Below are 14,372 nucleotides of genomic sequence, written 5' to 3'. Positions count from 1 at the left end.
TGTGCCACCTGATATCCACTATGGAGCACATACAGAGTCATGCCATGGTACACACACTAGTTGCTGCCCCTCTTGACTTTCTTTAGAGTGCTTTCTTCTGCCCTCTACCCCCACTGCGTGCCCTTATTCCTGGCTTTAGCTGCTGAGCAGCTCCTTCAAATAAGGACTACCAACTAAACCAGACTATTTCCATGTTTAAGTCTTAAACAGTGTAAATATAGCATAGTCTTACCTAGCTGATCATTCCTCTGGCTTGGAGTTCTGTCTCACATCTTATATGTCTCCTTACCATTCTGTTCCTACAAAGTGGCTTTGCAAGAAGTTCTCTTCATGGACAGTAGCCCTCTCTGCTTGGGTCTACCTAATACTGGTAACCCCTTACCCACAGAGAACTGCTTCTTAGTTGAGACAGCCATATAACAAGGACTGGACAAGGGGAATAAAAAGATAATTTAATCCCTTTCAAAATGCCAGTGTCCAACTCTTTCCAAGGCTTCTAAAACGTACTGGAAAGTGAAGGCAGGATCAGACAAGGGCGATCCAGTGAAGGCAATTAGATGCTGTAATCCGCATATGTGCTAGATTAGTATTCTCTAGCTATAGGCATAATTAGACCAGCTTTAAAACGTGAAGTGGATCTTTTCTAAATACAGAACTGGAAATAAAATGGTGCAAACAGAAAACAAAAAGCAGTCTGAATGGAATGACTGAAGTTTCTTTACATACTGTAGTGTGGAAATTGTAGGTGCTACAATTCAGACAGATTTTGGATCTGAAGAGACGGTAAGGTTTATAAACATATGCTATCAAATTTGGAGGCTCCTTAAACAGAATATAAACCACAGAACTGGAAACTGATTCCAGCATTATTAAATACAGCCTCGTAGAGTAAAAAACATTAACAAACTTAGAACATTCTAACTCATTTGTTCTTAATGTAATCCTTTTGTAGAGCTGTTCCATCAGGTCTACTCCCAAGGGTTAAAAAAACTTATCCTCAATGTTTTTTCCATCCTTACATTTAAATAGATCTTCTTTCTCAAGAGCATTTACACACTATCCCCATACATGTAGTAAAACATTTTCTTTAATGACAAGAATCTGCAACCTAAATTCTTTCAACATTATCACCTGCATTTATTGAGTTTTGCTTTCAGCACGACCTGAAAGAAATATACCAGCTTTCACACAGTATAAAGCCTGACTTAACAGAGACTTCCAGAACTCAGCTGGAACATGCATGTCAGCTTAGAACCAGCACCTTGTTAGTTTCAGTACTCTAACACGCTATCACAAAGACTCTTTGAGTTTTCTAGAAGTTGCTCCAGTTCTGGACAGTAGAGCAGGAAGGTGAAACTGAAGTCTGAACTACACTGGTATGAAGACACACAGATGGCTGTGAAAGTGTCAGCTTGGGGCTAGCAAAACTTGCATGGTAGCCTAATAAATTAGGCTTGTGTAACTAAGGCAGCCCTGTGTATTGCATAGTATCTGTAAGATCAGAAGGCTGAAATACCTCAGGTTTTTCATTATTCTGGGTAGATTATAAAATTTAACTAAGAAATCCATCCAATAATCAGTATGCCTCTGGTCTAGGAACTTTAAGAAAGGTGGCGAGAAAAGGCTTTCTCTTCCCCAGTAAGAATTTCAGTACTGCCATGAGCAGCAATTGAGCCTAGGCAAGTTTAGAGGTAAGTTTGTGGTTTGCATTTTGATATTCAAGAACATGGTATCCTATGGGAAGCATGCACATGATCCACCAAAGCCACTTCCTGTGTAGTAAAACAGAGTTAAGCCCCAAAAGTCACACAGCAGAATTTTCAAATTTAGAGAAGAATCAAATGACAATCTGCCTGCCCCCCTAAAGTACAATCCATTGAGATGCTATTTTCACATGTAGCAGATGTCTCTTAGGGAAGGTTAGAAGAATCCATGTGATAAATAATACTTACAGCATATGCACCTATTAGAAACGCTGCGTTTGCTCGTTTCCGCTGGTCAAAGCTGGTGTAGTACACGATCTTCTTTCTTGATAGACTGAAATACTGATAAAAAGAACCAGAAAGCATATTTACTGAGAGAATACATGCTTAAAATGCCTTCAAAAGTCACTTTTCCAAAACTGAAAAACAAGTCAGGAAAAATTCTTACAGAGTCTTACAACTGAAGGAGAAAAAAATACTGATACCATGAACCATCTTCTTGAATCGTAGATAGAAGCGCAAGGGAACAGCCACTGTGTTAGGGCAGATCTCTTAGCTGTACAAAAATAGCCTATAAAATGTGGTTGAACCACAACGTTCAAGAGTAAAAACTGGATTTTTTTTCCCAGTTTAAAGACTTGAAACAATACCCTATGAACATTACTAAAAGACACTGAAATTTTCAGACTAAAACACCCCCCTACGTGTTAAATTTCTCCAGCACGTAATTCTGTGGAGAAATAAAAACCTAAAGCAATCAGTCTTACAGGCATTTTGTTAAACTAAACACTACTCTTCCATCTATACTACCTAAAAATGGGGTGACAGACAACATCTTCCGAAAGCTTCAACAGCAAGAACTTATATTTAAGAAAAAAGACTGCAGAAGTGAAAAGCCTGAAAAAAGGCTAGGCAGAGACAAAACCAGTAACACTGGCAATTCTTTCTTTAGGAAGAAAAGAAGCCCCTGTCAGAACCCTGTGAACAAAACTCCCATTGAAAACAAGCCCAACAAGCACCAGAAAAGAACAATAATGACAAACTGCAGCAAAACTGTTTAAAGCCAGAGAGAGAAAATTGTCACTTAAAAATGGCAAGTTGAGCAGTCTACCGTGTTGTTATTTTTTGAGCTTCATGAATTGCTTCACTTTCATTGTATTCTGCAATGCTATCACGCATGTTTTTCCTGACAGGTTTTTACAGTGCTACTACAGTTCTGAGGAAGCCATCACCAGACGTTCTGGATTCTGCTTCTAAATATTAGATGTGCGTATTTCCATTGAAGTATTGCAGCAGTTATTTGAGTAGGGCCAACTGTATTTCACTTTCAGAAGTCTGTAAACGTTGACTCTCATCCTCAATCTTGTTGCAAATTTTAGAATAGCTTTAATCACAGAATCGTATTTTGAAAAGAAAAAAACCCAAACAAATAGCTGATAAACTCAGAGGAAAAATCACTGTATCATAGCGAGCTTCTTACTGCCACCTCCCACCACAAATAGCACCTTTAACAGCAGTTCTAACCGTACATTCCAGGCTGGTGTTACCCACAACTTCCATCGGTGGAAGGAGTGAGTTAATGCAGTGAGTATATCTAAACGGGACTGTAATTTCGGAGCTAGCTGGCTGCTTGTGATTGGAAGTGGTTGTATCTTGAGCCCAACTGCAACATCTCTCTCAGCACATATGCAAACACACAAAGCTCGAGTAGTTACTTAATTAGTGAAGCATTCAATTCTTATTACACCTTGACAAAATGAAGCCCAGTATTTTAAGATCCCTCCTTTCTTCCCCCTCCTCAAGTTTTTAATGAGTGTTCTCTAAGTGCAGTTCCACCCATGATATGTAGGTGGGATAAGATTACAGCAGTTATGCAACAGTGACAGAACTTCAATTAGAACTTGTTGACTGCTCCTTATTTAAAGTTCTTCGCAACAGTTTACAGTTCACCTGAAATACTATTTTAAACTGCAAAAAGCACATTCTGCTAGTTAGCCAGAAGTGCTATGAAATAAGACCCTATTTCTTGGTTTATTTTATAGATGGGTGCTTTTTATCAGATAGCTATGACATGTCATTCCAATTTTGAGATGCTTTTGTACCTGAAAAAAGTGAGAGCTCACCTTAAAAGTTCCCAGAACATCGAAATGAAAGCAATGTAGCACTTTCATCTCTTCATTTTCAAAACAGAAGGGTTTGAGCCTTATAAACCAGATCGCTACATGAAATAGTTCACTAGTTTTTGAATCTTGACGAAAGCTTTAACGCTAAACTGAAACCTGACATTAATTAATAGCTTATAGCTTAGCAACCAGAGGAAAACTGCACCAGGATTTTACTATTCAGAAGTGTATAAAACAAACCACTTTTTATTTGTACAGGTTACAGAAAACCAAGTTTTACAATGTTTGCTGAAATGCCAGTGTAATGCCTCTGTTAACACAAATTCTCACCTCACTATACTTCCATTATCAGTGCTAAGCTATATCATATATTTTTAGATAATACTGATTTTCCGACCCTGTTTAATAAGCTAAGTCCATTTCTTTGGCTAGACCCAATGGTAACAAGTGTTAAAGACTGCTCCAGAGCTCTACCTGAACAGATTAGGGCTTTACTTCCCTCAGATACTGCCCAACTCCGAAGAACCAAAAATGTTCCAATAAGGAATTCTTCAATACAGATTGTCTACAGAATAGCTCTAGTTACAGACAACATAGCTGCAAACCATCTTTTTTCTAAAACAAAACTAAGGCACACACTATGAAGCATGAAATATATTTTTGTTTAGCAGTAAGAAAATGTTAGCCGTTTCACACATCATTACAAGGCCAAATGCAACAATATAACAGCAGTATCTGTCAAGATTACATCACAGAGGAGCACACTCAAATACAATCTTTTGAACTAAAAGCAGAGGTTACATGAAAAGGTTTTGGTTTTAGGTGATAAAACTAATTCACTGGGTGTATGAGAGGGTTCCAGAAAACATTATTTTCACTGTAAGATTATTCAATAGATCAGTTCTCAAGATCTCAAGAGATACTTACTCACACAGAAATTGGTGACAGGTTTAGAAGATACTATTGTGAACAATTACTAGATCAACATCTGTTTAGAATCACCAGATTATTTGACAGTATTTTATTTCATGGATATGGTTTAGTATACTTGCATTGGTAAAGCAAGAAATTACTGCAGTGTGTTTAATAAGCCTGGATCAATGCACATACTATGCATAGATACACACACCTGTATACTTAAGATGTATGTATAAATAGGAGTGACTACAAGGCTGGCAAACTGTTCATAGAAAAGTATGTATTAGAGCGTGTACACGCAACCCTGCCTCAGAATCTAAGCTGGCCCCAACGAGATGCCTGCAATCACTATAGTTCCATGTATATGCCGAGCAGTTTATTGATGTTAACACAAAAATAAACCAAACCCTCTGTGATTCAGCAGCAATACAGTTAGCATACAAGAATTGTTAACCCCAGAGTTCATAAGCCTGCCAGAACCTTCCCTCTTCTGCCTTTGATCTTCCCTTCTGATACCATTCATCTCAGCAACCCCCCCCGATCAGCCCTGCTCCTGAATTTACTGAGGTTGTGTGAGGCTGTTCACTCATGAGAACACACCAGGCTTTTTAAAGCAGTTTTTATGAAATCAGATTTATTTAAACAGAAGAAAAACATATTTCTCAGCAAGCAGAATTATAAGCAGCAGGAAGATAGCCCAGCCAAGCATTTTCTCGTGCTGTTGACTTGGCTAGTCAAGATCATCTCCATAGCAATCAGGAATCAAAACATTACTAACACAGCAAGGTCAGAAAGGTTTTCCTGTAAAGCATAACCAGGACTTTACCTCTAACTTTCTCAGCAAACGGGTATCTGAACAAATTCTTCAGCTCTTCAGAACAGAACAATTTACTAGTTTTAAAATCAGTCAGCATAAAGTAACAACAATTTCCTTCAAAAAGGTGGCCCGCCACTAGCACATTTAAGTACCAGTAACCCTTCTCCTTCCCTACCTGTCCCCTAAGAAAGGAGAGAGGAAGGCAGGAAACTGCCTCCATGTCTAATTCCTTTCCTAGAACAGAAATAAATACAGCTGAAAGACTTGGAGGGGAAGTTTGTTTTAATGAGATCTTATACACCCATTTCTCCTGTTCCTACTCACAGAAGTTTTAAACTTAGTAAAAGTCCGAGTCTTGAACTCCTTTTGAGACACCACATCCACATAAGAACTATCATATTTTGTGAATACTTCTTTTATGCCATGCTTCTTTTAAAGACTCTTTTTGTATGAAAAGCATAGGAAGCACATCCCCAACCAGGTATATTCCAAATCATGGCAGGAATCATCAGGCTTAAGCAGTATGATTGCATCAGGGTCCCAAAAAGCAGTGCAGCATGGTAATAGCAACCATGCCACAACAGAGGCTGGATATCTGCAGTTCCTTTTACATCAGCCAACTCCTGCTGTTGTCACAGGGCATGGTTACCCTTAATGCAAGGGTATGCAAGCAGCAGGTTGCCCAACAGGCCTCTTTCTTCATGCCATTACTCCAATTGGCACTTCTCACTTCTGAAACACTGACCACAGGCTGCCTACATATCCCCCCTGGTGCCATGTGAGAATTGCCATACTCTTGTTGCTGCAGTTACTCGTTGCATCAGCGCCTTGCTGGCAATAAGTCACAGGTCATGAACTTCTGTCTTACACACAATAGTTCAGCCCCTGGGAATCCTCTCAAGGACACTTGTGAAGGTCAGACATGAGAAGATGAGAGGTAGAGGGGTAGAAACTGTGAATCCATAATAGCTAGGCCTACAGTACACATCAGATACACACTTCAGCCCTGGGATTTGGTCTTACAAGCCTACTTACCCACTGCAGATAGTATCTAAATGAGGACAGTCTGGCACATATTTTAACTATTAGAAAAACACAGCTTACATTAGCAGGTACTGGCCTACCTGAGGGGAAGTGTCCATCAGCCAGACTGGAATCTATTCATGTGCAAGGTTCTATACCACTATAGTAGTATTCCAAGCTTTAGCTGTTTTAAGTTCAGGTATTACTTTCAAGTGGTTGCACGATCGGATTACCCCTCTCTACTGTGCACTAGCAGTTTAAATCAACCTGTTGGGCATTAGCCTCTGGTGAGGTGCCAGCACAAACAGCAGCTCCTCCCAGCTTAAGCTGCAGCTGATGTGTATGAGATTTCTCTGCTCTGTTGGTGACCATTTGTACTCTTCATGTAGTACTGCAGGGGGCTTGCTTTTAAATAAAAATATAAAAGTCACATTAAAATGACATCACAGTCTGCTAAATCAATCCTGCAAATGCCAGAGTTACCACTTCAGCTTCAGTTTGGCTCCCTTGTGTATTTTTTCTATCATGATTACAAGCTATTTCAACAAACAGCTTGCCTCATTCAATACACATGGTGCTCTCATAATAAGAATGAAGATGGTAGACACATTCCTGTTTAATACTGAATCATTAAGAAACCACAAACAAGTCCCAAGGTATTTATTATTTGTGTGCTTGTTTCCTGGGTGAAATGCTTGGTACCTAGGATCCAGTTTGAAGGTGTTCTAGTTCAACTGCAAAAGTTTAAAGATATGCTTCAACAGTGTATTCAGACTGTATTCAGGTCCCAAACTGATCCCAGTCTCAGTCTGAATCTGGAAAAAGCAGAACTAATCTCTCCAGTTCTCATATGCACAGTGAAAGTCAGAATAGGAGGTTTACGGAGTAATCGCTTCACAGAGAGAGCATTCTCCACCATCTTTAATAATTCAAATACAAGGCCAGAAACAGTAGAATTAAGGTTAAAAAACCCAAATATGGATTCCTAGTGAGTGAGCATCATTGGTCATGTGTTTAACTGGGACAGTGGCTCTAGGAAATAGGCTCTTAAGATAATGTTTTTATAAGCTCTATCTAGTGTTAACACAGAAATGGCAAATCCAATACTTTCCCAATATGAACAAAGGCATTCCAAGTTAAAAATACAAGAGTTTAGTATTTTCTTTTATTTATACCAAACTTTCTGCATGAAGCAGCAATGTAAGCTTTCGCTAGAAGCACTTTATTTTTCTGCAAAAAGGTTATAACAACTCTGTATCACTCCTCAATTCGCAAACTGTCCTCTTAAGACTACCTGAGTCAGCATGCTCCTGGGAGTAGTCCATAGCATTAATCAACTTGTGTAATGGTTTCACTGGTGCAGCAAACAGTAGCCCCAAAACATAATGCCACTTTTGATACAGGAATCCTCTTAGCAGTGGCCAGTGTTATCACATCTGTTGTCCCACTTTCCCCCTTCTGCCAGTAACAGGTCTAATACATTACAGATTTTAAATCTGCAATATTTAGTGAAAGGTCTCCTTGCTATTTGCACACAAGTGGTATTTGGTAGTACTCTGGAATTAAAACATGGTTCCTTTCTTGCAGTTGATAAATCTTCTATACATGCTGTGTATCACTTTTGCAGGCATTTGGGGACCAGGTTAAATCTCCAGCTATGTGCTCGGTGTGCTGGGTCTGGCTGGGATGGAGTTCAGCTCTCTCGAGAGCAGGCTGCATGATTCTGTGGTTTAGATTTGTGACTAAAACACACCAGTGTTTCAGCTGCTGCCAGACAGTGCTTGCACAGCATCAAGGCCACTTGTTTCTCACTCTGCCCCCACAGCAAGTAGTCCGGGATGGGCAAGATGCTGGGAGGGCACAGGCCCCAACAGAGAGAGGGATATTCCATGCCATAAGAACATCAGGCTCAACAGTAAAACTGAGGAGCAGGGGTAGCTCGGAGACTGGCCAGGCACCAGTCTGCTGGTGGGAGGTGGTGACTGCCTTTGCATCACTTGCTTTGTTCCTCCCCCTGTCCCCATATCTCTCCACTTCTCCCCTAAAATCAACAAGCGTTACGTGGAAGTCAATAAGAAAGCTTATACAAATATTTTGATAGAGGGACACTTCTACAAGACAGAAGAAGGAACCATTTTTATGTATAAAAACACATTTTTATAACACTTATTAGAAGCAACATTAAATTGAATGAGATATAAAAGGTTTAACTTTTCCACTGAGTGAGACTGAGTTTAAATAGTATGCTTTCAGGGCCCATGTTTTGTTCTTTTTTACGGCTGTGGGTTTTTTTGCTTGGTTGTTACTTTAATCTGTTTTTTCATACTAGCATATATACAGCTGCAAACCTATGAAATAGCCAGAGTGGTTTGTTACTATTGCCTTGAAACTGTAAGGTTATGCAAAAAAGGTGAGCACAGCCTTCAGTGCCTCACCTGCTAAGCAATGACAGCATATTCACTTTTAACATTCTTCAGAAGGAAAAGAATTCAGAACAAAGAATAACCTTAGAGCTTACTAAGCAACCATCTAGATAATGAGCATCTAACAATCACAAACTGGATAACGCATTTCAGTTGTACTGCAAAACACAAAAATACAGGAACATAGGTTTTAAACAAAGCTTACCTTTAATTTCTTACTTAGTTTACAGCAGTATCTGTATAACATTGCCAAATTTAAAGGTCCAAAATCTCCATAGAAACTGGGAGAAAAAGAACAAAAAGATGTGTTATTTACATGAAAGAGCTAAGCAAATTTCAACATGTATGTTGTTAAAGCTGCAAATCAGTAACTTTTGGGAGTAGCCAATAAGTAGCTTATCTGTGGGAAAACAGATAAGCCTTTTATTGATTCATTTAAGAGGTTGATAGCAACAATTAATTTGAAAGCATTTGTAGTTAAAGATGCTCCAGTAACTACCTTTCCCATTATATACACACACTAACTACAGAATATTTTCTTCATCCCATGATATCCAGACTGGTTTTGGACAAAACTACAGAGTGAAGAACTTCAAAACACCATCTACTCCCCTTCAAGCCATGTTGATGTCATCTTAGATGAAGGTTCTACAACTGCTTAAGATGAGAATATATCATTAGATACTATGAAGAATAAGCTAAATTGACTTTATGGGTGGTAAAACTTATTTAAGTTCTGATCTAGTCTTGATCTGTCTGAAATTGAAGCGTATTTTTTTATCCCATCCTCCACTATTGCAGTGATTACATATACACTTAACTTTACATGTCAGTGTTTCCCTTTGTCCCCCCAACCTTCTTGTCACTAGGCAATTACATTCCAATATATTATTTGTTTCATGTCTTCTGATTGTTCTTGTTTTTCTCTTCTAGATTCTTAAACATTGACATTACTTCTGAAACAGCAACCACTGTCCTTAGAATAACAGCTAATAGCAATGGTGTGTAGAGGAAAGTTGTTGCACAATAAAGGTAAGCTCCTGGCAGGGATTTACAATGCTTTTCAGAGCTAACCCTTCATATAGGCACCTTTACAAGTAATAACAGCCTTTATGCTATACAACTTATGACACTTTCTGGAGCTTTTTCCCTTGCCTCCCATTGTGCAAAACTGCTCACAATTTCAGTTGCAAGCTTTCTCCAACAGTTCTCCTTTTTGTGTATAGTCTTCATCTTGATGTTCTATGAAAATCTGTTGATGCACACGTTACAAATTCCAGTGAGAGTAGACTAAAACTGCTTTAATCTGCAATACCTTTAGTCTTTTGATAAAGGAGACAGGACACTTCTTTCCTACTGACAAACAAAACAGGCCATCTGAATGTGTGTTACTTAGGGAATGACAAAAGAAAGAGATAACTACGTTCTACAAATTCTGGACTTTGAAGGAGTGAAAAATTCATGAAATCAGATGACAGAATAGGTGGTAGTACCATTCAAGCCTTCTTCCCCATAGCAGAAGGTTTATTTTTTCAGGAAAATTAATTATGTTCCAGTTAAATAAGGAGAAGACCTTTTCTTTGAGGGCAGTCACACATTGGAAGAGGTCCCTCAGAGAGGCTGTGGAGTCACAAACCAATTGTGCAAGGCTGAGCAACATGCTCTTGTTGAGCTTGCTTTGAGCCTGGGGGCTGGATTAGATATCTCCTCTCCAGAGGTGCTTTCCAGTTGCAGTCATTCTGCTATTCTAAGTGGTCACAAGTAGAAGTTTCTGATCTCTTAGGTGCTTATAACTTTACTAATATACTCCTTCCCACATTCTCTCATACAAAAAAGCTAAACCCTGTGCAAAGAGACAATTGCATTAGCCTGATCACTGTCTAGGATGAGTAGCCTGCCTGCCACACCAATGCTATTTCATTATCATCTGCTTTACAACAACAGAACTGTTTGTTAAGGTTCAGTTCAACCCTTCAGTACAGAATATTACGACATAATGCTTAATTAAAGAAGTCCATTAGTTGGGTCAAAGACTAAGCTGTCCAGCTATTAGGACTTTATTTGGAGGTTGCACAGATGTTAACTAACTCGAAGGAAAATTGCAGTGGCAGTAAAGCAGGGTTAAGCTCTGTGATTCCTCATCTTTTCTTAGGTAAGTCTGCTAGATATAGGCAAAAGTTATCTGTGCAGTTTTTAATAGAAATGAAAAGGATGAGATGAAACTCATACTTGTCTGAGAAGGACAAGTATGAGTTATGGTACAGAAGTTAAACTTGGGAGCTCTAACAACACTAGTGATTGTAGCTTCTAGAGAAGCTATGTAGAAGACACACTAACACCTCTTCCCATTCTGCTGCACTAACACCTTCTCTAAAGCAAAAAACCAGCTCTATCTTGTTCCATTAACTTTAGAGTATTCTTTCACTTAAATATATGATGGAAGAGTAAAATTTGAGATTTTAAGGTTACTTTGTGAAAAATACTTCCAAAAGTATTGTGAAAAAGTACAGAATAGGATAGTTACTAAAACAGGGAATACTTTTGAAACTGGTTTAAGCAAAGCAGCTCAGAGACAGAACTGAATACACAGTTCATCTAAAGCACTGAAGAACTACAGCCGTGCTTTAGGATAGTAAGTTCACTTGCCAGAAGTACATCACTACGAAGTCAGATACTCACTTCTACTTTTCCACATGATTAAACTCAAACCAAAGTGTAGGAAAAGCGCATGAAAATTAAATTACAAACTAATTTATCCACAACAGACAAATTACATACTATATTGGTGGGGATAAGGATAAAATACATTTGAGTGTATCCATGAAGTAATTTTATTTCTATAAAATAAAGCTCCTCAGATTCTCTCAGCTGCCAAGCTAAAGATATCACTACCTTAGGCTGACTTTCTCCATCACTCGTTACCATTAAGGTATGCAATGATGCTCTTAACGGGGGGAGTGGAGAGGAAGTATCAGTGTTTCTGGCTCTCGTACTGCCACTGTTTGCCTGTGCTGCAGAAACAAGATGTTTCTCAGAATCCAAACACAATGATAAAGGAAAGGGACTTTCAGTCACCGCTGCACCAGCATTATTACCCACACATAAACACTGGCAATTCCCAAGCTATTTACATAACACCATATAGGCACTATAAACCAGCCATTGACTTTATTGATGCGAGGGACAAAGGTTATTTGTTACATGTATAATTTTAACTTCCCTCACTTAATACCCCCAAATTGGAATAAGCTTGGATGTCCTTTTTTACATGGGGCTAAGTGAAACAAGTGCTTTACAAACCTCCAAATCAAGGAGTTCTCTGAAAGGTAACACAAGGCTCTGTACTGAAGTCAGTGAACTCTGAGCTACAAAACCCTTCTTAAATTTATATCCTTAGAACTAAAGTTTCTGACATGTTTCAACTCATTACTTTTAGTGTAACAGGCCATTTCTGTACTTGAATTAGAGACACTTAATCCTGACTCACACAGAGGATTTTCTTCTTAAGAACAGAATTTTGACATAGAGTTAAATGTAAGTGGAAGCTGGGAAACGGGAGCTGCAGGGAATAGGGAAGAAGTGACACACCAAGTCATCATCTGACTAGAGAATTTTATCTGGCAAAAGCTGAAGATAAAAAACATAAAAGACTAATCTTAGTGTCTGATAACAATCTACCCAATATTATTTTATTTCCATCTCTTTTACAGTTAATAACAGTTTCTTTGTATCTAGATGTTCTAATAAACATTTCAGCCAGTAAAGGGAGACAATCATTTACCACGGAGGTGGGAACCAGCTATGAGGATCAGAAGGCAAGTATGGTATTAATCTACATTTAATTATATTTTGTTTTCTTCAACAACTTAAATGATAGCTTAGATTATTCTTCACCCTCATCCCATGGAAACATGCTATCCTTATGCTTCTCAAGCTAACAAGTAGCAAACCCCCAGGATATGCTAACAGATATTTAAATACTCTACTTCAAGAATACTATCATAATGCTACCTGGAAGCAGTAGCACACATTTCTTGAATCTGTGTTCTCCTAGAACTACTCCTCCCTATGGGTTCTTACAGCATCAGATCCAAGGTATTTGCTGTGTTGTATCACAGGAATGGTCATCCACCTAGAAAGACCAGACCATAAAGAGCTCACTGGTCCACTCTGTCATGAAAGGAGTTACTATACATTCTTCCAGGGAAATTAATGGTGAAAGAAACGTAGTCCACAACTCTCCAGGACAGCAACTCGTCGTTGCCAACTGTAGTTCCACTGGATGCCACGTGAAGGTGCCATGAGTCAGTTCAAGCCTTGGGCACCTCTTTTGAATGCCAAAGACATTGCTTACTAAGCATCTGAATACCACTGACCCTGGTACAGCAGAAGAATGAAGCAGCTTTCATATCTTGAAGTATCGAATGGAGCCTGTTTATGGCCAGTGAATTAATACTATAGCCTGGCAGACTCTGAAATGAATTGCTAACCTCCATTAACATCACAGCCTACCTATGGCCAGGGTAGCAAGTTATCCTGCGAAGATAAATCACACTGCTTAGACTTTACCTCAGAAGCCTGATACCTTTTCCCTGCAGATGAATACACCAGATCAGTAGTTTTATACTGTCATTCGCATACACTTCTGTGACACAGCAAAGGAATGGATGAAAGGACAGGAGACTGCTATCTGAAAAACTATTTCAGGGTTATTCGTGACAGAGCTCAGTGTTATTGCCACACTGAACGAAGGTGTGCATGCATTCTTACCAGGCTGCAGGCATTTCCAATAGCTTAAATATGGTCCAAAGCCTAATCACCACATCAGGAGGGGGCAAGGGCAACAACTTGGGCAGATCCACCATATCAGTTCTAACAATGCAGTAATGCTTAGGGGGGATGATGTTACTTGCACAGCAGCTTACTCAGTTACTGACTTAGTAACTTGAAAACAGAGGCACAGTTTAGCAATTGCCATCATTTTCTGGAGTATGGGTACAACTACTCCTTTAGTTAGGAAGCGTGCTTTCTTGGGAACTAGCAACCATATAAATTCATTTTTCTGCCAAAACAGGAGCACCCCAAGCTTGCAAGTATTCAAACCAAAAGATTAACCACAAGAACTCCAGGAACTAGCAGAAATACAGCTTCCTAACTGCAAAACTACACTAATTTTTCAACATTTTACAAAGATCCAGAAATCAGAAAGAAAAACGTTTTCTACTCGCTTTTCTCTGCCCGTTTCCTAGACTGGGTTACTACAACATTCAGGTCACTGCACTGTAAGGCCTTTGCTGTATATGCTCTGAACTAGCCATTAAGCCATACAAGAACCAGCTACTGCAGAAGTGCCCAACTGGCTGCT

The 14,372-nt window shown here is 39.1% G+C and overlaps 1 protein-coding gene across 8 annotated transcripts in view; it reads right to left on the bottom strand.

The window, feature by feature from the left end:
• Positions 1 to 14,372, bottom strand: part of CDC14A (cell division cycle 14A) — a 72,551-nt gene that overhangs the window by 40,350 nt on the left and 17,829 nt on the right. For 7 of the 8 annotated variants that reach the window (XM_030495621.1, XM_030495624.1, XM_030495616.2 and 4 more), the window contains 2 exons: positions 9,213 to 9,288; positions 1,953 to 2,045 (listed from right to left, as the gene is read on the bottom strand). In XM_030495621.1, coding sequence (XP_030351481.1) covers positions 1,953 to 2,045; positions 9,213 to 9,254 — 135 coding nt within the window. In that variant the 5' untranslated portion in view covers positions 9,255 to 9,288. Of the gene's footprint in view, positions 1 to 1,952; positions 2,046 to 9,212; positions 9,299 to 14,372 lie in introns of all 8 variants that reach the window. The other variant, XM_030495622.1, reaches the window with a different exon arrangement.

Source organism: Strigops habroptila, chromosome 8, assembly GCF_004027225.2.
Source record: "Strigops habroptila isolate Jane chromosome 8, bStrHab1.2.pri, whole genome shotgun sequence".
NCBI lineage: Eukaryota > Metazoa > Chordata > Aves > Psittaciformes > Psittacidae > Strigops > Strigops habroptila.
Note: the sequence above shows the minus strand (reverse complement) of the source record. Positions and strands in the feature narration are given on the sequence as shown.